This window comes from Lipotes vexillifer, unplaced genomic scaffold (assembly GCF_000442215.2).
Source record: "Lipotes vexillifer unplaced genomic scaffold, Lipotes_vexillifer_v1.1 scaffold184, whole genome shotgun sequence".
Lineage (NCBI taxonomy): Eukaryota > Metazoa > Chordata > Mammalia > Artiodactyla > Lipotidae > Lipotes > Lipotes vexillifer.
Window position 1 is genome coordinate 1,680,909 of NW_006783561.1, and position 21,624 is coordinate 1,702,532.

General features: G+C 53.3%; 3 protein-coding genes across 4 annotated transcripts in view; all 3 read left to right on the forward strand.

The window, feature by feature from the left end:
* UBTD1 (ubiquitin domain containing 1) overlaps positions 1–8,408 on the forward strand; it is a 51,998-nt gene extending 43,590 nt beyond the window's left edge. The window contains exons 2-3 of the mRNA XM_007456216.1: positions 5,699–5,926; positions 7,303–8,408. Coding sequence (XP_007456278.1) covers positions 5,699–5,926; positions 7,303–7,688 — 614 coding nt within the window. The 3' untranslated portion in view covers positions 7,689–8,408. The remainder of the gene's footprint in view (positions 1–5,698; positions 5,927–7,302) is intronic.
* A 1,409-nt stretch (positions 8,409–9,817) lies between these two features.
* ANKRD2 (ankyrin repeat domain 2) lies at positions 9,818–19,856 on the forward strand. Its single transcript, XM_007456217.1, is given in 11 exon segments — positions 9,818–10,038; positions 10,040–10,129; positions 13,300–13,401; positions 14,946–15,104; positions 15,212–15,319; positions 16,816–16,914; positions 17,275–17,373; positions 18,194–18,292; positions 18,403–18,501; positions 19,550–19,675; positions 19,677–19,856. Coding segments are annotated over 11 exon segments (1,083 nt in total). The 5' UTR covers positions 9,818–9,960; the 3' UTR covers positions 19,701–19,856.
* Positions 19,857–20,633: 777 nt separating this feature from the next.
* HOGA1 (4-hydroxy-2-oxoglutarate aldolase 1) overlaps positions 20,634–21,624 on the forward strand; it is a 20,705-nt gene continuing 19,714 nt past the window's right edge. The window contains exon 1 of one of the 2 annotated variants that reach the window (XM_007456220.1): positions 20,634–20,850. In XM_007456220.1, coding sequence (XP_007456282.1) covers positions 20,640–20,850 — 211 coding nt within the window. In that variant the 5' untranslated portion in view covers positions 20,634–20,639. The remainder of the gene's footprint in view (positions 20,851–21,624) is intronic. The other variant, XM_007456221.1, reaches the window with a different exon arrangement.

The window sequence follows — 21,624 nt, forward strand, 5'->3', positions numbered from 1 at the left end:
GGGGGTGGTATTGCCAGACACCATTCATTATCCAGGCCAAACCACAGTGTCCACCATCATTATCCTCCCCCAACCCAGACATCGTGCCCTCTCGCTCTCTTCCCCCTTTACCCTCTGAATCTGCTCTCAGCAGCAACTTTGGAGGCGATCCGTTGAACTAGCTGATGTTCACATGTGGATGAGCGGGCCATTTCCACTTTGTTTTGCCATGCTCACAAGTGGCGTTCTTCAATCAGAACTGAGTACCTACTCTAGCCTAGCCCTGCACCTCTGGCTCAGTGGGTCTGAGGTGGGCCCTGGGAAGCTGCCTTTCTGTTTTTGTTTTTTGGGTTTTTTTTTTTTTTTGGCTCCGTTGGGTCTTTGTTGCTGCACGCAGGCTTTCTCTAGTTGCAGCAAGCGAGGGCTACTCTTCATTGTGGTACACGGGCTTCTCACTGCGGTGGCATCTCTTGTTGCGGAGCATGGGCTCTAGGAGCATGGGCTTCAGTAGTTGTGGCACGCGGGCTCAGTAGTTGTGGCACACGGGCCCTAGAGCGTGCGGGCTTCAGTAGTTGCAGCGCGTGGGCTCAGTAGTTGTGGCTCGTGGGCTCTAGATCACAGGCTCAGTAGTTGTGGCGCATGGGCTTAGTTGCTCCGCGGAACGTGGGATCTTCCTGGACCAGGGATCGAACCCATTTCCCCTGCATTGGCAGGCGGATTCTTAACCACTGCACCACCAGGGAAGTCCGAAGCTGCCTTTTTAACCAGCACCTCAGCAGGTCCTAACACAAGTGGTGTTTCAGGCAACCCTCAACACCCCAGCTTTTGCGTCTACTCAGAAACATACATTCTCTGCTCAGTTCCCTTCCCACCACAATCACAGAGACCCATGATTGTCATGGGCGTTTTGTCCCTCCTCATACAGGTGTGTACCTTGATCTTTTATTTTGTTTTTTAAATCTCTCTTTTGTCAACTTCACTGGGGATAAGGACCATTTCTGTTACTCTGTTTTTGACCTGGAGCTTATCTAGGACAGGTGGAGACATAAGTAGAGGCCACTAGATGCTGCTGCTGCTGTTGCTGTTGAAACCAACAGAGCCTGCCTGGCCCTGAACAGAGTCACCCAGAGCTGCCAGCAACTGAAATCCTAGAGGCTGTGGGCCTTGGGCTCTCAATTCACCACCACCTTCAAACCCCACCCCTCAGCTCCCCAAACTCTTCCTCCTTTTCTGTGGCTGCTCCTCAGAACTTTATGTACCCTTTATACTTGTCAACAACTTTCATTGTATTATTCTTATTACTAAAGTAATTAATGCTTATTGTTGGAAACTTGGAAAATAACAGCAAAATAAAATCATTGGTAACTGCCAATCAGATATAACCACTGTTAACATTTTGGTGTAAATCCTTCCAATCTTTTTAATATATATAATATTACATACTTTTTTTTTTTTTTTTTTGCGGTACACGGGCCTCTCACTGTTGTGGCCTCTCCTGTTGCGGAGCACAGGCTCCGGACTCGCAGGCTCAGTGGCCATGGCTCACGGGCCCAGCCGCTCCGCGGCATGTGGAATCCTCCCGGACAGGGGCACGAACCCGTGTCCCCTGCATCGGCAGGCGGACTCTCAACCACTGCGCCACCAGGGAAGCCCTACATACGTTTTTAGAAATAAAAACTGGAGCACAGTGCACTGGCTGTTCTCTAACCTTTTTTTTTTTTTCACTGTATAATGCACATTTCCCCATGTTGCTCAGCCTCCTTCTGCCCCATTACAGAATGGCTGCTAGGGATGCACAGGTGTTAACGTAGACTTCCTCCTGTGCATTTAGTTTATTTCTAGAAAACCGTGTTGAGCTAAATAGCTTTGTAGATGAACTTTCCCCACACGCTTGTGATTATTTTCTTAGAATACTTTCTTAGAAACCAAATCGGTGAGCCAAAGGGATGCACACTTTTAAGTTTTTTGGTATCATAGCAAATACCCTCCAGAAAGTTTGTAGCAATTTGTACAGCATATAAAAGTGTTCACACCCCTTCCACTGCCCAATATTTTTTGACTCAACTAACTATAAAACATCATTTTTTTTTTTAAGTAAATGAAATTTAAAACACTCATCATCAATTTGCTTTTTTTTAATGTTTGGAGTAAAAACTTCCTTTTCTGTTTTGTCTATATTTGTGCCTAAAATTGTAAGCATTAATGTGTAGGGATCTGAACATTTTGGCATGTCTCTTATGCATGCTTGCCTTGGGCCTGGGGAACTTTGCTGGATATTTTTGTGTTGTGTTTGACTCACTGTGAAGGGAGCCAGCCCCTGGCCCAGATGTGCTGTGCCTGCCCCCTGCTGGCGAAGAAGTGCAGTGACAGCTGAGACAGCTGGGCTCCTGCTGCCCTTTTCTTACATCAACCCTCCCCCTTCCCACCCCATTCTAATATTTTCTCATATTTTCAGCCTGAAAGGACCAGCGTGCAGGGTGAAGAAATTTTAAGCCCTTGTGTCTTGGGTGATGGAGATGCAGTTAATACTTGGGGAGGCTCACCGGCATCGTGTCCATCCTGGGGTGAGAAGTGTGTCTCTGACAGCGCAGACAGGAAAGCATGCTGTTCTCCGTGTGGAGGGGAGGGGACTCTGAAGGCCAGGTATTCGAGCAAAGCATCCCTCAGGTACTGGGGGCCTCCTGAGGTGACAGCTTTGAAAGGTGACACCATGGGGCTGTGTTCATATTAAAGAAAGAGTGAGATGCATGCATACACAGTTACATGTCAGGTGTCCTGAGGTCACCAGTCCAGCAACCTTGATTGTCAGGGACAGAACCAAAACCTGACCATTTAAGTAAGGGGGTGGTGGGGCATCTGAGCAGGAGCAACACATGTCCTGAAGCCTAGTCTCCTTCTTCTTTAGGAAGCCTCTTTCCTAGAGCCATATGCTCAATTTTGACAGTGCTGACAAAGCTTTCTCAACTCTCAGCAGATTAGGAGTGGCCCAGTAGCTGGGCCTGACCTCTACCCAATAGGAGCTGCAGTTAGATGGAGACCAGTAAGAAGTGACATCTGGCAAAGAGGAAGGAGAAAGGAAAACTTTAGAAAACAGCTCAAGAAGTTAAAAAGCCCTGACGTCTGGGTCCTTGAGTGGAGGGGCAGAAATGCCGCACCCCAGAGGTCCCGAGGGTGTCACTGCATAATGCCTGTGAGTCCTGTTGGATCAAAGCTCTTGTCAGGGAGTCATCAATGCTAAAGGATCAAAGAGAAAGGGGGTCAGAAATCATGATGCAGAGCTACTTGATTGATCCAGGCAGAAACACCTCCAGGCCAAACCTTTTCAAAAAAGCACATGGACAATACTGTCATTTTCTGTGCTGCCTTTCTGCCTCCTTTCTGTCGTTCACACTTAAACCTTTGAGCCATCTGGCTTTTTTTTCTTTATCTTTCTTTTAATTTATTTTTGGCTGCGTTGGGTCTTCATTGCCGCGTGCGGGCTTTCTCTGGTTGCGGTGAACTGGGGCTACTCTTCGCTGAGGTGCGCGGGCTTCTCATTGCGGTGGCTTCTCTTGTTGCGGAGCACGGGCTCTAGGCACGCGGGCTTCAGGAGTTACAGCACGTGGACTTCAGGAGTTGCAGCACGCGGGCTCAGTAGTTGTGGCTCGTGGACTCTAGAGCACAGGCTCAGTAGTTGTGGCGCACGGGCTTAGTTGCTCCGCGGCATGTGGGATCTTCCCGGACCTGGGCTCGAACCCATGTCCCCTGCACTGGCAGGCAGTGCAGATTCTTAACCACTGCACCACCACGGAAGTCCCGAGCCACCTGGCTTTGATTTTTGTGGCTGGCGTGAGGTAGGGCTCCTGTTGCATGTTTTTCTATATGGAGAACGTGTAGTCCCAGCATCATTTATCAGTAGCCCCTTATAAAGAAAAATCTCTAGTGCTTCTCTACTGCTCACACAGAACGCTTCTGATGACAGTTATGTGGGTGTTTTTCCCATACCCTCTTCATATTTTTAAGGCTCTCATTTCTTAAACTCAGTTATTTTGTAATCTGTGTCTGTAAATCCCATATCTGAAGTCTTTGTGAGTCTGATTCTTTTGCCTGTTGTTTTTGCTGGCTCAGACTCATATTGCCTTGTTTCTTTGTATGCTGTGATTAAAAAACAAAAACAAAAACAAGAAAACTATGACCTTATTATTTGTTTTTCTTGGAACTTCATCTCAGGAATTCTTTGAGGCCTGGTTTGAAGTTATTTTCCTACAAAGAGGATTTGCATTTCCTTCGGCTAACCTAGGAACACTTCAGATTAAATGTCCGGCTTGAGAGTTTTCTGTCTGCACTGGCAGCGGCAAACCCACAGGAGGGCCGTTCGTGGATTCCGTCTCACCTGAGGTGGAACTCTCACTCTGTCACTTACTGTGTGACCTCGGGCGAGTCATTTCATCTCGCTGCCTGTCCCATAATCTGCGAAGCAGTAATAATAACACCTACCACCTAAAGCCATTGGAAGGCTGAAATGGGATGATATATATAAGTAAAGCGCTTACACAGTTTTCTGTCACACAGTTGGTAGACAGCGAATGTCCTTCTCTTCCCCTGAGGAGCCGCCACTCCTGCCCCAGCCCATGGGGGCAGTCCTCAGCTTTAGTTCCGCATCTCACCCAGGATCTGAGTTATAGCGGGAGCCAAGTACTCTAGACCTCACTCTCCTGTGGCTCATTCTGCCTCCAGCCTTGAGGTGACTGAGCTTCCTAAAGCCTTTGAGAGATGCTTCCTCCCTCAATCTTGACTGAGGTCTGGAGTTGTCTTGGAGCTGGGTAACAAGAATGATGACATTTAACAGAATTGTTTTCCTCTTCAGAGGCTGCGGGGAGTTTTTGGTTGGTTGGTTATGGTTCTAAAAACATTCTTTGTAACTTTATAGTGGAACATTAATAACAAGACATTAAAAACGTTTATAATTTGTAGTCATGGGAATATACATGGGCAGTAATATAAGTGTGAAATAAACAGAAAGTTGTGTATCAGCATGAAAACACTTTAAATCCTCTTTATAACAAGGAATATTTTTAAAATAAATTGTATGATATGAGCCCAACTCTACTGAGAAAAATGGGGGAAAGAAAGCTGGAAGGAAATATGTCTAAGTGTCAGCAGTAGTTACTTCTGAATGGTGGAATTCTTAAGTAAGTTTTCCCCAGTGGCAGCACGGTACAGACAGTGGTCAGAGGGTGGCCTTCTGAGTCAGAAAGCCTGGCATTAAATTGGTACCTGTGTGGCTTTAGACCAATGACAAGCTCTTTGGGTCTCAGTTTCCCCATCTGCCGGCTCATTTTGAGGCTAAAATGCCTAGCCTGTGATCTGGCACAAGCTGGCTCCGTAAACAGTGGCAGTTATCTTTTTCAGATTTTAAATGTTTTACATTCTTTACAGATTTTAAAAAAATACTGAACACGTCCTACTTTATTATCAAAGAAAGAGAGTAAAATTAAGACTTAAACAGCAGCAGCAACAACAACAAAGGCAGTGCGTGCTGCGTTTGCTAACAGAAGTGGTTTACACCCCCAGGTTGGGTGTGTGCAGTTTCCAGACTCTTCCCTGACTCCAGGAAAGGGCCCGGAGACCCGAATGTTCAGGAGCCACTGCAGTGAGGGCCAGGGAGGCAGGGCTGGGAGAGGGTGGACCACAGCCCTGGCTTTCTAGATACTGAGCTTCTCCCTTCTGTCCTGCCCAGGACGCAACGAGCCCCTGAAGAAGGAGCGGCTGAAGTGGAAGAGCGACTATCCAATGACCGACGGGCAGCTGCGGAGCAAGAGGGACGAGTTCTGGGACACAGCGCCCGCCTTCGAGGGCCGCAAGGAGATCTGGGATGCCCTCAAGGCTGCCGCCTACGCAGCCGAGGCCAACGACCACGAGCTGGCTCAGGCCATCCTGGACGGAGCCAGCATCACCTTGCCTCATGGTGAGCGGGCAGGGCGGGGGCTTTCCCCACCAGAGCGAGGGGGCCGTCAGGGTTGGGGACAGCCAGTGGCCAGCCCCATGTCAGGAGCTTCCATCCAGGCTAGTGGGTGGCAGGTGTGGCTAGTCGCTTGTTCATTCAAGCAGCCCTCATGAACATGGTCCAGGAGTGGGACATCAAGAAAAAGGAGACACAGTCCCCGCTTGCCTAACGAGGGCGTGGAAAGACACCAGCAAACCTCAAGGCAGTGTGATGAGAGCAGGCTAAAGATTGCTCAGGGCCCTTTGAGATCCCAGCACATCTCAGGTAACAACGTTCTGTTGAGTATTATTATGTGCTGGGCACCGAGCTAGAAGCTTCTACTGCATTATCTCACTTAATTTCATAATGGCCCCTGGGACTATGTAAAGCAGAGGGCAACAGTGGAAACGCTATAGAGTCAGAGACTGGGTTTTAACCAAGTGTCTCTTTCCTAGCTATGTGACCGTGAGCTTCTTGAAATTAAAGCCTCAGTGACTAAACAATTATAAAGTGGTGATACCAACCTCATAGGATGGCTGTTAGGATTCAACAAGATACACATAACATCATTTAGTCCAGTCCCAGCACTTAGTTGGTGCTCAAGATACAGTAAATATCAATATATTACTACAGGTAATACATTGTACAAGTAAGAAGATTGAGGCCCACTGGGTATAAGTCACGAAAAGCAGGGCCTATGCTATTTCATTCATCCTTGTAACCCCAGCACCCAGCACATATGCTCAGGAAGGAGTTGTTGAATGAACAAATGAAAAGTTAAGTAATTTTCTGGGGTTGAATGAGCCAGTACCTGGTGGAGCCAGAATGTCAACCCAGGTCTTCCTGCCTCTACCTCGAGCTCCCACCAGCTGTCCCAGGAAGACCTGCCTGTAGGGTGGGTTTGAGGACTGTGGGATGACCATGACAGGTGTATCAGTCTGCTCAGGCTGCTATAGCAAAATACTGCAGACTGGGTAGCTTATTAAACAACAGAAATTTAGTTCTGGAGTCCGAGACGCCCAAGATCAAGGTGGCAGCTGATTTGGTTTTTGGTGAGAGTTCTCTTCCTGGCTTGTAGATGGCCACCTGCTCTCTATGTCCTCATTGTGGGAGAAGAGAGAGAGCTTGAGCTTTCTGGTGTCTCTTCTTGTAAGGGCACTAACCCTAACCGGATCAGGGCCCCACCTATATGACCTCATTTAACCTTAATTACTCCCATATAGGCCCCTATCTCCAAATACAGTGACGCTGGGGGGGTGGGGTTAGGGCTTCAATACATGAAATTGGTGGAGGGGACACAAGTTAATCCACATCAGTTGGTCCTCAAGCCGACTCTGACCACCCTGCCTTTCCCACAGGCACCCTCTGTGAATGCTACGATGAGCTGGGCAATCGCTACCAGCTGCCCATTTACTGCCTGTCGCCACCCGTGAACCTGCTTCTGGAGCACACTGAGGAGGAGAGCCTGGAGCCCCCCGAGCCCACCCCCAGCGTGCGCCGAGAGTTCCCGCTGAAGGTACGCCTCTCCACGGGCAAGGACGTGAGGCTCAGCGCCAGCCTGCCTGACACGGTGGGGCAGCTCAAGAGGCAGCTGCACACCCAGGAGGGCATCGAGCCATCCTGGCAGCGATGGTTCTTCTCTGGAAAGCTGCTCACAGATCGCACGCGGCTCCAGGAAACCAAGATCCAGAAAGATTTTGTCATCCAGGTCATCATTAACCAGCCCCCGCCGCCCCAGGACTGAGGAGCCCATGGACCCCTGGGCAGAGAGACCAGGGAAGGCCTCTGCAGGGCTGAGAGGCCTCCCGGCTGGAGCACTAGGCACCCCCACCCTGCCGCTGCCTTTGAGAGCCGTTCTTTTCTCCGGGGGAGCCTCCCGTGTATGGCTGCCGGGCGAGCCCTGAGGGGACGCTGCTTCCCAGGGACTCCGTGGGCCACCAGTGCCTAGCACCCAGGAAACAGTGTGCTGCCACACACGGGCCTTGCCAACCTTGTCAGAGAAAAGGCAAACCAGGGCCCTCCACCCTGCCTCTCCCCCGCGGCAGGTTCAAGCCACGAGGGCCAGCCCGGAGGCCCCTGGAGCCCAGATCTGTCATCTGGTGCTGCCGGCTGTGCTCACTCCGGTTTTCTGCTCAGGGTCTGAAGCAGCTGCTGTCTCCCTCCCTTGCCCCTACCCCCTGACTCTGCCCTGGGCCCAGTGCCAGCCCCCCAGAGGGGAGGGGACCACTCGTGAGCCCCGGGGGTGGGGAGCCTGAGGCCGGCCTCTGCCTCTCCCAGCCCCCAGCACAGCTGGCAGAGATGAGGTGGAGGCCGATGGCTGGGCTGTCATGGCAGAGGCCTGCACAGGGCCATCTCCTGGCTGTAACCCCGGCAGTGGGGGGTCTGCAGCCTGCTCACGGCCCCGCAGCAGGTCCCTGTGTGCAGACACGTCTGCATATTTATCAATAAAGCCTTTTGCTCCTCCCTTCTCTCTTGCCTGGCTTTGACTTTGGGTTCTCCTGTAGCTCTCTGGAGCCCTGGAGCCAGTTCTGGGGTGGGAGCAGGTGGGTGCACGGCCTCCCCAGCTGCTCCGGGTAGAGCAGCTACTGCTCTGTGCTCTCCACCGCAGAGAGTACGGTGGAGCGAGCCGTGAACTGTCATTATGCGGACCTGTGTTCTCGTGGGTCCTCCGGAAAAGCCACTTAACCTCCGAACCCGCGTTGCTTGTCTTTAAAGTGGAGGTGATGCCTCCTGCCCTGCCTCCCCTCTCAGCTGCTGGCAGGATTACATGGGATAACAGGTGTGAACTAGCTTTGAAAGCGAAGGCAGCACCTCGGGAAGGCGGCGTCAGTTACCTGCTGCTCTGCTCCTGCAGCACGAGGGTGCTGGCTTCCGGCTCCAGCCCCCTGAGCCGGGCCCTCAGGACTGAGACGTGTGTGGATGTCCTGCAGATGCTGCATGTACCCTTGGCGACGTGAAAGCAAAACCTCTGATAAATTTCGATGATGAGCCTGTGTCGGCTTGCCAGCAAGGGAACCAGAGGGAAGGAGCCGGGTCTTGTGCTTCCTTAGGGGAAAATGTGCACGTCGGCAGAGAGGGGGACCTCAGATAAGGTGGTTTAGCTGAGGGCAGGCCACGTGAGTGTCACAGAACCACAGGGCTGTGGCGTCTGTGGCTCACTGGCAGGTTCAGCCTGGGCCGTGGTGACCCAGGCCTCGCTCCCACAGTTCCGGGTGTGGAACTGAGCAGTACAGGTCTGCTGCTTCTCCAGTTGAGAGTATTTTTCTTTCTCAGTGAGCACCGGTCAGGTTGGCCTGACTGGGAAACCGGGGAGGGAAGGACGATCAGTCAGAGCTGGTGTCTTCGTCAGCGGGGCTTGCCGCTGCGTTCCAGCCCTTCCAGTGCCTCCTTGGAGCAAGACCCTGTAAGTCCCACAGAGGCCCCCTGCGACAGACTGATGGGTGAGGTCTGTCGGGGACAAGTGGACTTGCGGCCAAATGCAGCGATGCTTCACTAGGGGGCGCTGTGGGACCCCAGAGAGGCAAAGGCCTGCGCGAGCTGCGGGCAAAGAGGGAGGCGGCTGCCCTTACCTCCACCCACCGCCTGGCACTCCAGCCCAGATGAGGCAGAGTCTTGCCCCTTCCCAGAGCAGGCAGGGCCTTTTCACGGGACGGCCTGGGGATGCGGGCTTATCTTGGGTCCCCACATTTGGCCTTTAGGCTCCCTCACTGGCACTGGCTGGGCAGGGTTTCCAGGCATCCAGCAGGTGGCACCGCCATCAGGGCTACGGGCAGCCAGCGATCCTTTCTTTATGCAGCGCGGCTACCCGGCCCATCTGGGCCTCAGCACTCAGGACAGAGGCTGGGCAGGCGCCTTCCCGCAGTCCTCGCTCTCGCTCCCGGGGCACTGGGCCCTCCGGCTCCAATAGGCCAGGGGTTGGGGGGTGGCAACTGTCCCTGCCGCCTCCTGCTCCTCGGGGCTGCCTGGGGTGAAGGTGACAGGTCGGGAGGCAGCTGGAGAATTGGGCCGGTGAGCTCATGGCAGAGGCGCCTAGCGGGGCGGGGGTGGGAGCCCTGGCATATAAAGCCCCTGGGGCCCCGGGGCCTGCAGGGGCGGGTTGCGCATGGTGCCATGGCGGGCTCCGAGGAGGTGCAGAGGGCCGCGGCACTCATCGAGGAGCGGCTGGCACAGGAGGAGGAGAATGAGGTAGGGCGGGGTGTGGGGCCCAAGGGGTTGCTGAGGAGACCCAACTCTGCTGTCAAGGGAAGGAAGAGCCTGGCTGCCGTACCTGGCAGGAAGGAGGACAGGTGTCCCCAGGGGCCCAGCTGGCTGTACTGCAGGGTGCTCCTGAGAGGGGGCTGCTGGCAGTGGGAGACGGAGGCTTCAGCCCCCAAATCTGAGAGACAGTGGAGTGGGCGAGCCAAGCTGGGTTCCTCGAGACCCTGTCCACCCACCTGGGCCTCGAGGAGACAGGCTGAGCTGCACAGAGCAGGACAGCCGGGATGCTGCCTGCGGATTGGGGCCCTGAGGTCCCCCAGCTGCCGGCTGGGAGGCTGGGACAGGAAAAACTCCAGTGTTTGGTCCCTGAGGAAGGATTAAGACGGGGAGCAGAGTGAGAAAGGGATGCTGGCAAAGGAAGCATGGGTTTTCTAGGACCACCAGCCACACCGGACCACCAGCCACACCCGGGGAGGCGACTGAGCATGGGGCTCTGGGCAACTGTATCTTCTCTGGAATAAAGAAGTCGGGGAGGAGGGTGCGGGCTGGTCCTACTCTTCATTTTATGGAGATGAATACTTGACCTAGAGTCTACTCTTCCAAGAGTCCAGTGCTGGGAGGAATGAGAGGCTCAGGAAGGTCAGCCCCCGCCTCCTCTTTACCAGCTCTGTGTTCATTTTAGCCGACATCTTCCAGGTGCACAGCCAACTAAGAAACAAGGCAGAGTGGAAAAGGGTGAAATAGAGGTGTAACTCAGAAGTGAAGGAGCACAAAGGGTGGATGAGGCATGCCGACCGTGGGCCCTCGAGGACTTCTCTGTGGACAGGAGGGCATTTGAGCCAGGCCTTCAAGGACGGCCCTTGAAGGACGGAGGGCAAGAGGGGGGAGAGTATTCCAGGCTAAGGAAACAACAGGCGCCTGTCGTTGGGGTGAGTGGAAGCATGATCGTCGGGAGAAAGTCTGGCAGGAGGGGCTGAAGCTGGGAAGGGAGACAGGGCACAAACCAGACAGTGAGGACCACGTGAAAGATACTTATTCTGTGGGCAGTGGGGAGCCACTGCATGTTGTTGAGTGAGGCACAGTGGTGCCACTTGACCTGTTTGGGGAAGGCAGCTCTGACAGCCCTGAGAAGGACTTGGAGGGGGAAAGACTGGCCCTAACAGGAATGGGAGGGAGGAGATAAATCAGTGTAGATGTAGACTCCATTCAAAAAAGGAAGAGTGACTGAATGGAGGTGAGGAAGAGGGAAGGGTCAGGACTCTGGTGGAAGAAGAGATGAGGGCTAGGGAAGGGAGGGGAGGTTTGGCTGGGAAGGACCTGGACTGAGCCTGCTGAGGCCCCGCCGGCGCATCCCTGGATCTCCAGGAATGTCATTTCTCACTCCCCCGAGGGCATGTGCACCAGGGCCAGGCAGGGGAGTCATGTTGCTGGGCCATTTCTGGAATGCTGCTACTGGACAGAGAGACCTTCAGCAAGGGGGCACGGAGCAGTCCTCATCCATTCATTCATCCAACAAATATAGCAGCAGGGCTGTCAGGGCCCCAGGTGCCCACAGAGCCAGCCTCACCACTGGTGCCTCCTACATGCCAGGCACCGTGCTACACATTGGACAGGCACTCTCTCATTTCCTCTGTGCAACCATCTATGAAGGAAGGTGGAAGTTTTGTTGGCTTGTGTCTCACCGACAAACACCCAATTCAATAAACATTTCTTGAGCACCTACTGTGTGCCAACCTACAGAGACAAATCTGAAACGAGAGGCTATGGACTCTGGGTAAGGCGTGGGCAGGCGTTAGAGTCCCCAGTTGTTCCCACCAGGCCCCAGCCCAGCAGCATTCTTAGAGGAGAACCTCTGTTCCGCCTGCACCCCCTTCATGGGGTGGGTAGGGAAGGAGGGTCTTGGAGACCAGCCCAGGGGCTGAGGCTCTCTTGCGGGGGGCCTTACTGGGCTAGGTCATCACTGAGGACTTGGAGGTGTGCAGAGCTGCTGAGCCCGCCTGCCACCATCCGTGAACTCATCCATTCATGTATTCTCCAAACATTTGCTGAGCACCTACTGTGTGCTAACTCTTGTCATCGGTGCTGGGGATGCCAAGATGATTAAGACCAAGCCCACTCTAGATGCTCCAGGAGCCCAGCCAGGGCCCTGCATGCAGTAGTAGCTGAAGCCCTAGGTGGTCTTGTCCCTGGGTGAGGATCCAGTGTTTCAGGCGAGGCCGGCACTGGGGAGACCTCAAACCATGTAAGCCTGACATGGAAGGGAGAAGCCAGTGGACAACAGAACATTCGAAATAAAGACCTGGAAAATCAGCCCTCAACTGACACTTGAAGAGTGTAACACCGGAGCTCGGTGTCCAACGACAAAGGCAGCTGAGAGCTCTGTAAGGGAGATCACTCCTCCCCGTCCAGCGCCCTCCAGCCTGGACGAATGTTCCCGGTACATGGGGACTTCAGAGATAGGGTCGCCAGCGCTTAACCAAGAGTGTTTTCCTTTAGAAGAGAGGAAGCGGCCATGAGGCAGTAGTCCAGGCAAGTTGGAGCTACAAGCGGGGAGGAGACTTGGACAGAGTTTCCTCCATATTATTAAAACGAGAATAAGGTTAATACTTAGAGTTCACATCAAGCTGAGAGCTGGGGAGCTGCGGGTCCCACCCCTCAGGTTCCCTGAGAGCAACAGTTTCCATGCTCTAGGATTTCACGGATCAGTAAAATCTGAGGGAAAGAAGTTGGTAACTGACAGAGTTGCCAAATTTTTGTATTGTCAAGCAAGCCCACTAAACAAACAAACAAACAAACAAAGAAAAAAACTATCATTTCATCTCAAGTATTTCATCAGAGTGAATTTTAAACGCCAAAAAGAAAAAAAAACCCAAAACCTCAGTGCTTGAAAAAAGTGAGTATGTTTAATTTCATGAAAACTCATTCCAGTAGCCCTTAATCCTGTTTTGCTGGGGACACAGGGCAGTCAGTACACAGGTGTTTGAACTGGGGTTGGGGCCGGGGAGGTCGGCTCTGACCTGGGGCCTCCTGGACCAGACAGGAGTGGGGCAGATGACGGGCTGGGAGGTCACACAGGAGGAGGTCCTTGGGGGCAAGGCTATCTGGCCCCCCAGGCACTGAAGGCAGGCCCGGAACCCGTCCTGTCCTTGGCTCACCAGAAACTCCGAGGAACCACCCATCAGAAGCTGCCCATGGAGATGCTGGTGTTGGAGGATGAGAAGCACCACAGGCCTCAGAGTCCATCCTTACAAAAGGTTAAGGTAAGTGCTAGGAGAACCCAGTATCTGCGCGCTTAGGAGACAGACCAGGCAGTTACGGCCTTGCCCCTCCTGGTGCTCCTCCAGCAGCTCAGCACCCCCAGGAGATGTTAGCGATGCAGCATCTCGGCCCCATCTCATACTTGTGAAGGAGAGCAGAATATGCCACCCCCAAATATACCACTTTGGCATACTGATTTTTTTTTTATTTTTTATTTTTTTTGCGGTATGCGGGCCTCTCACTGTTGTGGCCTCTCCCGTTGCGGAGCACAGGCTCCGGACGCGCAGGTTCAGCGGCCACGGCTCACGGGCCCAGCTGCTCCGCGGCATGTGGGATCTTCCCGGACCGGGGCATGAACCCGTGTCCCCTGCACTGGCAGGCGGACTCTCGAGCACTGCGCCACCAGGGAAGCCCCAGACTGATTATTTTTAAAGTTATCTGAGAAAAAGCCAGTGTAAGAAGGACACTCGACCCTCCTTTGTTCCCCTGAAAGTGGTAAATAAATCTGCCATGGGAAGTTACCCTCCCTATATCAGGAAAGTAGAAAGCTTCCTTATCACTAGATATCAGGAATTCAGGGCTGAGAAGGCTATATAAACAAAACTTGTTTCTTCACTAATTAGTTCCTCCGAAAACAACTCCTTTGTCTTTTCAATATGGCACAAATTTATTGTTTCTTTTTCTAAGATGTGTAAAAGCTGCCTGCTTTGGTCACTTCTTTGAGTCTCATATTTTTATGGACTACCATACATATGAAATCAAATTTGTTTTTCTCCTATTAATCAGTCTTACATCAATTTAATTATTAGACCAGCCAAAGAACTTAGAAGTGAAGAGGGGGGAAGTTTTCCTCCCCATGCCTGCTAAGTCAGAATCTGCATGTGTATAAGATCCCAGGGGACTCATTTGGGAAGCGGCAGTGATGGGGCAGCCATACAACAGGGCATGATGCAGGTGTTAGTGGGCTGGGGGAGGCTGTGTGTGCTGACAGGAGACATCTGCACGCTGATAAGAGAAAAGCAGAGTTTCCAGACCACTGTTTGGAGGATGATCCCGTAGGATGCATGTCTGAAAGGGCATCAACGGAGCTATGATAGAAGTTCCTCTGGGAGAGAAGGGCTTTCTCTTCAGAGCTTTTATGTTTCTGTATTACTTTTATGGCCAGAGAGAGAGAGAGAGAGAGAGAGAGAGAGAGAGAGAGGGGGGGGGGGGGGGGGGGAGGGAGAGAGAGAGAATTGCATGGAGAGATGAGAATTCGTACCCTGTTCTGGAGGCCTGGGCTAGGAACTGCCCTTGAGATTTCCTCATCAACTCCCCACCCTATATGGAGCCTTGAAGCTGGGCAGCTCCAAAGCAGCTCCCTCAAGCCCCCTGTGCATCTCTGTCTGTCTCATTGGCTTCACCTAGTCCTAGGCGGCAGAGCTAGACCTGGATTCTTTCTCCCTCGAGAGGCTCTCCCTGTCCTCCACCTCCAGCCTAGCTCAGAGGTCCCCAAGCCCCACATTCTGTGCCCCAGTGCAGGGCTTGATTGGCTATCCCCACGCAGGGTCAAGAGCGCGTGCGTAAAACATCCCTGGACCTGCGGAGGGAGATCATCGACGTGGGTGGGATCCAGAACCTCATCCAGCTGCGGAAAAAACGCAAGCAGAAGAAGCGGGAAGCCCTGGCAGCCTCCCAGGAGCCACCTCCAGAGCCGGAGGAGATCGTAAGGGTCCTGGGGAGGACACCTGTGTGGGCAGGGGGAGCCGGGGAAGGGGGAATGGCTCAGATCACAGCGGAGCGGCCCCCAGGGACTGCATTCGCTCTCTCCAGACCGGCCCCGTGGACGCGGAGACGTTCCTGAAAGCGGCGGTGGAGGGGCAAATGAAGGTCATTGAGAAGTTCCTGGCGGACGGGGGTTCCCCCGACACCTGTGATCAGGTGATGTTCCCATCGGGCCCTGCACCTGTGTCGGCCTCCCTTTCAGAGCTGATGCCCGCACCCCGCCCGCTTGTGCATTCTTTGAGAAGAGGCGTGGGTGTCCTTTGGGAGGGGGCCCCTCAGAAGATGTGGGATGCCCCCTTCCCCACACAGGAGTTTTTCTAAATCCTTAGACCCTTTCCAACTTGAACCACCTCCAGAGTAATAAACACCTGGATTTTTAGGGGGAAAAATGGAATGGAATCAAATACAGAGTCCAAGACCAGGAGATTTGGACTCAAATCCCACCTGTACCACTCCCTAGTTCTGTGACCTGTGGCTGGGCCCGTCACCTCTCTGGGCCTGTTTCCGTCTTCGTAAAACTGGCTCCTCCCCTCAGAGCACGTTATGATCAAATAGAATATTAGTGCTTCAGTGTATATTTATCGAATGAAAACACTATTAAAGCACATGCTTGGATATGATACTTTGTGTTGCATTGTATATCATCATACTTTTAACAATTATTTTTATCTTGTGGTTACAAAATATATATATAAAACATGAGATATGCCAAATAAATTTTAAGTGCGCAGCTCAGTGGCATTAATTACACTTATAATGTTGTGCACCCATCCCCACGATTTTCAAAATGTTTCCGTCACCCATCATACTTCTTTTTGTTTTCCCTGAAACCGCCTCTTTCATACTTTGTAGGATGCTCTCTCGAGATCATATCCTGGGATTGTGCAAATTAATGGTCACCCCCTTCAGCCTGCATTATTGCAGGCTTAGACTACATGTCCTTTCCACTTTTTAGATTCCAGAGTTTTAATCCTCTTGGTCTATCTAAGCATCTCCTGCCTCTGCGTTGTGCTAGGTGCTAGGAGCACAAAACCAAAAAGACCAGGGTTGACAGTAGCTGGGAGACTGATGCACAACTGGATCATTAGAATATGGAAAGATATGCCCTCTGGCCTGAGTGTTTCAAGAGACCAAAGCAGAAAGCCGACTGCATTGGACAGGAAGTTCATTCCCTCCTTGAATCAGTAATCAGGGTGCACCTGCCCATCCTGGCCCTGGGCAAGGCACTCAGGGGAAATAGTCAAGTAAGACTCGGCTTGCCTTTGACTGTCTATCACAGTGGAGGGTTGTCTGGACCCCTGGGACAGCTATGGCCTAGAGGTTTCAAGAAGTCGATGACACTTGAGCTGCATCTTCGTGGAGTTACAAGAATTCATCAAGCACTCACAGGGAGTATGAGCAAAATGGGCATTTGGGCACAGGCAACAGCCTGTGTGTTTAGGGGGCAGTGAGAAGGTCAGAGTCCACAGTGCACAGGAGGCCTCCAAGGCTGGTCCAGATAGAGCATGAAGGAGCCGGCGGAACATGGAAGATATGGGGACCCGGCACAGGGGTCAGAATCGGGCTGGGATAAGGCCTGGGCTCAACTTGGGTGGGTGATGGGCTTAGGCCTGGGGCCAGAGTTTAGGCCCTGACAGTTTCTCTGGGGACAGTTCCACCGGACAGCACTGCACCGAGCTTCCCTGGAGGGCCACATGGAGATCCTGGAGAAGCTTCTAGAGAGTGGGGTCACTGTGGACTTCCAGGATCGGGTGAGCAAGAGGCCAGGTATTGGGTGAGGGGCAGGAGGTGGGTCCAGCACTCATAGACTCCCTATCCCTGCAAACCTCCAACCTGGGACATAAACAAGCTGCCTCGGGGGCCAGGCTCCACCTGTAGTATGTTGTATGACCGTGGGGGGGGGGCCCATCTCCTCCCTGAGCCTCCTCTGTAAATCTGGCTTGGACGAGATGGAGCCCGCGGGTTCTTCGGCTCCACTGCATCCATTGCTCAGTCACTGGAGTGGCCCTATCCTTCCCTGGATATCTGCCTGCCCTCTTGGCTGGGGTCCTTTCTCCCAGGGCACTTTCTTCCCTGAAGCTCTGCAGTTAGGCTCCACCCTTCCTTTCTAGCTGGACTGCACAGCCATGCATTGGGCCTGCCGTGGGGGCCACTTGGAGGTGGTGAAGCTTCTGCAAAGTCGGGGAGCAGACACCAACGTGAGGGATAAGGTGAGGCCATAATGCTCACAGATGTTGGGGTAGCAGGGCGGAGGGGTGGTGGGGAGAGAAGCAGAGGGTAGAAAAGCAGAGAGCAGGAGGGTAGTGAGCTAGTCTGGTTTCTGGAGTGGCTGCAGAGCCCAGGGATGGGTCCTTGCCATCAGCTGCAGCCCTTTGGAGACCACCATCTGGGAATGGGAGGAAGAGCAGAGGAGAGGGGAGGAAAAGAGATCCACTAGCTTGGTGGCTTTGGGACCACCCAAAGATGCAGGATTTGTTCACCCATGCCATCATTCATCATCCTTCTATCTGTCTATCTATCCATCCATCCATTCATTTATTCATCTGTTCACTTATTTATTCATCCACCATTTTTCATTCACTCAATCCTTTGTATATAACCTTGAACAAGTGACAGCCTCTGAGCCTCTGTTGCTCATCTATAAAATGTCTTGCAGAGTTCTTGTATAGATTGGATGGGAAAATTTATGTAAATTAATTATTTATTCAACATAGGGCTAATGTTTTGTAAGATTTTGCTGTGCTCATCACATAGTCATTTCTCAATAAATGGCATCTACTATAATTATTTTAAAAGGGCAGAGGAGTGAGCAGTTGCTCACATCCGGGTGAGAGGGGAATCATAGAAGGCTTCCCTGACGAGGCGGCATGTAATGCCTTAGAGCTGATCATCAGATAGGGTGATGGGAAATTACAGCGCTCCCTACCCCTCCTTGGGAGAAGGATTAGGCTAGAGTTAAGACAGCCCCCTCCCAGAGGCATCACAGTCCAGGTCCCTTCAGCCAGCATCTCCTGATTCCTCCCCACCCAGCTGCTGAGCACTCCCCTGCATGTGGCAGTCCGGACGGGGCACGTGGAGATCGTGGAACACTTTCTATCCCTGGGCCTGGACATCAATGCCAAAGACAGAGTGAGTGTCTGGGTTCCTTCATGCCCAGCCCCACCACAGGGGGCTCCATATGCCCCCTGAGGGCTCCCACATGCCCCCGTGGGCCATGCTGAATGTCTCACTGGTTCTAGGAAGGGGACAGCGCCCTGCATGACGCCGTGAGGCTCAATCGCTACAAAATCATCAAACTGCTGCTCCTGCACGGGGCTGACATGATGAGCAAGAACCTGGTAAATTCACTCCTTTCCTGATTCAGTAAACAGTGTGCGCTGCTCTCCCAGGCCCTGTGCTGGGCACTCGGAAGAAATACAGAACTGAGCAGGACTCGGCCGGCCTGCCCTTGGGGCAGTCTCACAGTGGAGGGTTTCTCTGGGCCCCAGGAGACTGGGGGCCCACCCAGCTTCCCAACTCTCTCTATGCCTCTCTACATCCAGAAAATCTAAGTGGAGAAAACAGCCAGGAGGGACAGCAGGAGGATTTCCCAAAGGCCCCCAAGTAGACCACAGGCGGTCCTAATGTCCAGGCTCAGGGAGGCCAAAATCGTGGAGGGACAGAGCCGGAAGGAAGCTAAGCACTCAGTCAGCACGATTGTTCCTAGCACCCTGTGTTGGCTCCTGTGGTCCTCCAGTTCCTTTAGGAACCTATGTCCCCCAGTCCAAGCTCTTCTTTGGGGCCCAGAGCAATCACAAAAGAGAGGAGAATTGGGTAAGGGGGGACCTTGACTCAAGAAAGGCTGGGGGGTGCAATATAGGGGTAGGGGATTAAGAGGTACAAACTGTTATGTATGATATAAGCTACAAGGATATATTGTACAACATGGAATATAGCCAATATTTTATAATAACTATAAGTGGAGTATAACCTTTAAAAATTATGAATCACTGTATTGTGCACCTGTAACTTATATAATATTGTACATCAACTATACCTCAATACTTTTAAAAAGCTATAGCTATATGAAAGAAAAAAGAGAGGCTGAGGAGATAATGGGAAAGTTAGGAAGATAAGGGGAAGGTGTAAACGAGGGCTTCTCAACCTCACACGTTTTGGGCGGGATAATTCTTTGTCGTGGGGGTGCTGTCCGTGCATTATCGGATGTTTGAGCAGCATCCCTGGCCTCTACTCAAGATGCCAGTAGCATCCCCTCCTCCAGTGTCATAATCAAAAATGTCTCCAGACATTGCCAGTTGCTCCCAGTTGGGAACCACTGGCGTAGATGAGGGCACCTCTTTGTACAGACTTCTGAACGGTGACTAGATATCCTCTTGTTTCCCCCAGGAAGGAAAGACCCCCACGGACCTGGTGCAGCTGTGGCAGGCTGACACCCGGCACGCTCTGGAGCACCCGGAGCCGGGGTCAGAGCAGAACGGGCTGGAGGGGTCTGCCGAGAGTGGGCGGGAGACCCCCCCAGCCTGTGCCAGCCCAGTAAACGACTGTCCCAGCCCAGCCAGGCACCTGGCCTGTCCCCTGCGTACAGCCAGAGGGTCATAAGAATGGCCCCCAGAGCTGAGGACCGCACCATTCCTCTGTGTACGCCCCGGGAGCACCCACAAGCTACCGCAATTAAAACAAAAAGTCATTTTTGCTGTGTGTGATGTTCATTTCTATTTGTGCCTGAAACATTTAGGAATGAAGGAAGACTGGGGGCAAGGGTGGGCTCCGGCAAGAGGGGAACTTGGAGCCCTTTGGCCTCCCTGAGCCAGCCCTGCTGCTTTTCCTAACAAGGCCTCTTTTTGCTTCTTTCCTGCCACCCCACTTCCCAAGTCCCAGCGTGGATCAGCTTCCCAGGGCACTTGTCCTGGGGTCCCCTCCTGGTGACAGCTGTCCTGTGGGGCTGTGTGTGACCAGCACGGGCCTGTCACGTGGCAGGCTTGGCGGGAGGAGCTTGGCAGGGGAGTGGGGCAGTTGCGGGCGGCAGATCACAGGCCTCATCCAGCCAGCCTCGCCTCCCACAGGGAAGGGCCGGCTCAGCCAATCAGCTCCGCCAAGCTCGCAACTGCCAAGCGGAAGCGGGGAAGCCAGCCTGGCTCCTGGCTTTGGGGCTGGGAATTGTGGGAGGAGGCCCGGGCCCCACTGGAGGCACCCTTTTGTGTAAGGACCCCAGGAACCAGTCCTCCGTCTGGCCACAGGGACACTGGGTTGTGGCATTTCTCCAGCTGCTCCCCAGGGGGAGGGAAGACCTCCCTGGAGCCAACAGGCCTAGCCGCTGACCCTGGAAACACCCAGCCCAGGCCTGCCTGAGGGCCAACAAGTCAGGGGGCAGCCAATTTTTAACCAGACACATAGATCATTAACTGGGGTAGGAAGGAGTCCAAACTCAGCATCCCTCGGGGGCAGAGACCAGCTGGGCTTTGAGCCTCCTGTGGAGATGCTGGGCCCCCGAGTCTGGTCCTCTGTGAGGCAGGGGCTGAGCAGGGCCTTGTCCAGCACCGTGGGGGGCTGGGCCTCAGGGGAGGGGAGGAAGGCGGACATCTCAGGCATCTACCCCCCTGTGACCACCCCCTTCACTGCCACGGCCGAGGTGGACTGTGGGAAACTGGAGGAGAATCTGCACAAGCTGGGCACCTTTCCCTTCCGGGGTGAGTGGGGTCTGTCCGCTGTGGGAGGTGGGGAGATGTGAATGACCCCGCTCTCCTCAGCCAGCAGCCAGAGGAGGGTACACAGGCTCTTTCGAGCTGCTCTTGGTCAGTCGGGTACCCTGGGAGTCATTTTATTACGGGAGAGGAGCAGGGGGCATTGGTCTGGAGTCAGGAGACAGGCAGGAAGCTAACTGCTGGCCTGTCATCTTGGATCGAATCCCCTCTGCCTCAGTTTCCCACCTGTAAACTGTTGAAGTTCTTAGCCCAGCGTTATTGTGAGGATCAAACTAGATAACGGGTGTGAAAGCCTTTGTCAACCAGCCACTCTGTGCAGATGTGAAGGTAGCAGGGTGTCACGTGGCAGCCCCGCCAGCGGGCTTATCTCCCTCAAAGCCTTGTTTGCACCCTCTCTTCTGGGCAAAGCCTCCCTCGGCCAAATTAATTCCTGTCCTGTATCCTCTGACTCATTTCCCCTGTTACACATGGGCCTCCCCTCTCTGAGATCAGGGACCAGATCATATTTGTGACATTCAACATACAACACAGCCACAGGCACGATAAATGAAGTTAAAAGAAGCCGCAGGGCTTCCCTGGTGGCGCGGTGGTTGAGAGTCCGCCTGCCGTTGCAGGGGATGCGGGTTCGTGCCCCGGTCCGGGAGGATCTCACATGCCGCGGAGCGGCTGGGCCCGTGAGCCATGGCCGCTGAGCCTGCACGTCTGGAGCCTGTGCTCCGCAACGGGAGAGGCCACAACAGTGAGAGGCCCGCATACCGC